This window comes from Lathyrus oleraceus, chromosome 4 (genome assembly GCF_024323335.1).
Source record: "Lathyrus oleraceus cultivar Zhongwan6 chromosome 4, CAAS_Psat_ZW6_1.0, whole genome shotgun sequence".
Lineage (NCBI taxonomy): Eukaryota > Viridiplantae > Streptophyta > Magnoliopsida > Fabales > Fabaceae > Lathyrus > Lathyrus oleraceus.
This window is the reverse complement of record NC_066582.1, coordinates 168326646-168330522: the sequence shown is the minus strand read 5'-3', so window position 1 is coordinate 168330522 and position 3877 is coordinate 168326646. Positions and strand designations below refer to the sequence as shown.

Genomic DNA, 3877 nt, shown 5'->3' with positions numbered 1-3877 from the left:
TCTAAAGTGGAAACTTTTAAGGGTTTAGAGGGCGCTTTTACTGGAAAGCGCCCTCTAAAGTGGAAACTTTTAAGGGTTTAGAGGGCGCTTTTACTGGAAAGCGCCCTCTAAAGTGGAAATTTAAAGGGTTTAGAGGGCGCTTATTTTGGAAAGCACCCTCTAAAGTGGGTGGTTATTTAATTTATTTTTTTTAAAAAGTGCTATATTTATTTATTTATTTTAGACAACCTGTATATTGAAGCAGTACACCTAAAACTGTATAATTTGAAGCCCTTTTTCACACATTGCATTCAACAAGCCTTATATACAACAATCCATACATATACAACAATCCACTGATATATAATCGTTTAACTTCTAAAGATTCTAAATATACAACCAATTCATACAAGTAATAATTTCAATAAATGCATACAAATCCTATAACTTCATCCAATCACATGGATCTCTCTGCCTTGATCTACTGGCTTGTTTATCTTCACTTAGTATATTCCTCAAAACTTTTTCACTTGAACTTGCTTGCCCTGCCTTGATCCAGATTCAAGCATTGCCTCTAAAAGAGCAACGTCTCTCGCACCCTCGACAAAAGAGAGGCGGTGCTCGGGTACGAACTGACTACCCTTCTGCAAAATAGAAATAAATTAGACTAGAGAATTCATACTAGCATGGATATTTAATTGAGGATAAGAAAGGAATGTAATGAACAAAAATATATGCTACGAGTTTGACACAAAACTACAAAATTAGAAGGTGGAATTGTGGAAGCATTTTGCAGGAATCTTAATACCTTGAGGGTGTTTTCAGAAACATCATTAAAAAAAGCTTTTAATTCTTCAGTTACTCCACTGAATGGGAAAAATGAGCTTTTGCATTGTCCATTAGCATCATATAATGAAACCTATATAGCATCATAACGTCAGAAAACAATAAAGATAACTGAAAGTGATTTGAATAAATTAATTGCAACTTTAGTGGATATTGAAGGAGAAGTTCAGATCTACCTAAGCTATTACTTTTGAAAACCTATAGTGTAACTTATAACTATAGTATATACCAGGTATCCGTGTTGTCCTTGGAATCCTCGCTCAATTTGAAGGGTTTCATTCGTGCCAACAACTCGCCACAAGATCTATAATGTGTTTAATGCCATGATTAAAGACTTGAATGAAAAATGCATGAATAATGAACATATCTACTGTTTGGGATGTGTAGCACGCGTGCACGTGTGTGTTTGTAAGATGAGGGATCATTTACCACATGCCTTGGGGGATCTGGAGGAGACAACCATTACAAATACTCCTGAGCATCCATTCTCCAAATGACTGATGAAAAACATTCCAAAAATAATTCACATTTCTGTCGAGTATTTGTAAAGTCATTTCTGGAAAATAGAGGCTTACAAGACAGATGATAAATTATCTGGTGGTGGTAAGATCAAATCCACATGCGATGTCATAGCTGAAACTGAAACTACCTCACACCTAACAAGCTATCGAGAATAAAAGGAGACGGCCATTAAATTATTATAAGATTCAGATGCCAGAAAGTCCCATTTGATTTAGGTTTCAGAGTGGTTCATTCATAGTTAGTAAGAAAGTTTTGATAAAGAGTGGTTCATTCATAATTTAAGATTCAGATGCCAGAAAGTCCCACTTGATTTTACTACACCAATGATAATCAGAGTTTTCTGCAACATAAATTGCATTAGGAAATACAGAAGAACACAAGTTAATGAATAAAATTGTCTGTGAATTAGACAGTAAAATTTTGAATATTACCATTCTTAACCCCGCAATGAAATGCACACCCATATCGAGAATAAAGCCTCCCTGCCAGAAAGAAAAAAATGATAACTTCACATAAGGAACCAAATAATGTTGAGAAAAACAGGATAAAATTGGTATGCAAAATGCTAATAACACAGGAAGTTAATAAAAAATTTCAGAATTTTAAATAGCCAGTGCTAGTATAGCCTGATTTAGGAAATACAGAAAACCATAATGAATGTTAATGAATATAGGCCAAAAGTTCGTAGTACTCCATCGGCGATGTCAAATAAACTAAAAAGAATTCATATCTGAGAAAGAAATCTCAGACTTATTTTGATAAAGTGTGTAAATTTAGGAAACATATTCAATTATTAAATTATAAAGTAGATTTTCCCCCCTACATTTTTATGCCAGAATAGTAGAGTTGATTAAGTGATTCAAAGCTACGCCAGATACTCTCCTGTACTAAAACAAATACTGAATGTGTAACTTAATTTCAAATCACATACAGTAAAACTGCGTCTCCAAGAACTTGAAAAGTATGGGTTTGAACTGTTCATTGATCCTTCTACAATAACTTGGACACTCATCATTTTGCCAATGTCAGCAATTAGCTTCTTGCCCTGTCAAACAAACTACGTAAATGGACAGGCAGATTCATAGGTTAAAATGTCAAAACAGAAACAAAAATACCTCAATTAAGGCGGGTTCAAAATGATAATTTTCAGCCACAGACCAAATTATTTGGCCAGGAGCATCAGAAGAAATCGATTTGTACGTAGATAATGCAGTTTCCAGCTCATTTATACCTGCAGTATCAGATTAATGTTAATCAAGTTGAGAGTTTAGGATAAGGTAACTGAAACTTTCATATAGTAGGGAAGGAGAGAATATATGTGGATCACCTAATAAAAAGAAAGAGAACGACAACAATATTAATAGTAAAAGAGAATCTCTACCAAGGGCCAGCAAAAGTTAGAGCTACTACTTACAAGATGCTGCAGGTTTCTCTTCATATCCACAAAATCAGCCACCAACACACACAGTACATTCAAATAAAGAGGAAATATAGTCAGAGGCACAAAAAGATTAATAACAAAATTATGATTATCAAATGTTAACCTGTCCCTCAGAAAGAAAGAAAAAAATTATGATTATTAAATGTATGAACCAAGAAAAATGAAACCAAAAATGAACAATAGCGAACGTCAGAAGAGAAACCAAGTAATATGAAGATTAGAAAAATACCTATGGTGTCAAAATCGAACAGCTAACAACGAATTAATAGAAGGAGGAAATGTCGTAGATATAACAGAGGTGGAAGGAGAACGCCTTAGAAGTAGCGAAAATCGTAGCAGTGAAAACCCTAACGTGAAAAAGAACGAAAATAACAGAGAGTGAAATAACAAAACGCGCAGTATGTTATAATTTTAATGTTTACTAAAGGGGACCTTAGAGGGCGCTTGTGGAAAAAAAGCGCCCTCTAAAGGGGGCCTAAGAGGGCGCTTATGAAAGCGCTCTCTAAGGCTTTCCAAAAGCGCTTTATAAACTGGAAATGCACATGGACTTATAGAGCGCTTTTTTAAAAGCGCCCTCTAAGGGTAACCTTAGAGGGCGCTTTCTAAAAAGCGCCATGTATTGTTGTCCCTCTATCTCCTCCTTATTTTTTCGCTTCACCTTAAAGGGCGCTTTATTACAAAGCGCCCTCTAAAGTGCGCTCTCTATTCCAGTTGTTCGCTCCTTATTTTTTCGCTTCACTTTAGAGTGCGCTTTTGTAATAAAGCGCCCTCTAAGGTGCGCTGTCTATTCCAGTTTTTGGCGTAGTGCGAGACCGATTCCTTATTCTCTTTTAGCGCTTCTCGTGCGCGTCTCTTTTCCGAGGGTTTTATCGACTATTTCCTCTCTCATCTCTGATAGAGGTAAACTAAATAAAATTCGGTGGTGAATCTTCTGACTTTGCCTCTCTTTGGCATTCTCTTTAGTCTCGGTTTCGTTATCGTGAAATCCCGGTAGCGACAGCTGGCGACTCTGCTGGGGACCAAAATTCCCTAAGCAAGTCTAGCCTAGTTTGGGTTGTTTCTCTTTTACGTACGTGGAGATTTTATCTA

The 3877-nt window shown here is 36.0% G+C and overlaps 1 protein-coding gene across 1 annotated transcript; it reads right to left on the bottom strand.

The window, feature by feature from the left end:
* Positions 1-485: 485 nt before the first annotated feature.
* On the bottom strand, positions 486-2785 carry LOC127136546 (uncharacterized). The gene is made up of 9 exons (XM_051063091.1): positions 2758-2785; positions 2463-2578; positions 2279-2392; positions 1779-1829; positions 1401-1489; positions 1262-1322; positions 1055-1129; positions 788-898; positions 486-623 (listed from the first exon to the last, which is right to left on the bottom strand). The coding sequence occupies exons 1-9, from the start codon at positions 2783-2785 to the stop codon at positions 495-497; spliced, it is 774 nt and encodes a 257-aa protein (XP_050919048.1). The 3' UTR covers positions 486-494.
* Between the last annotated feature and the right edge of the window lie 1092 nt (positions 2786-3877).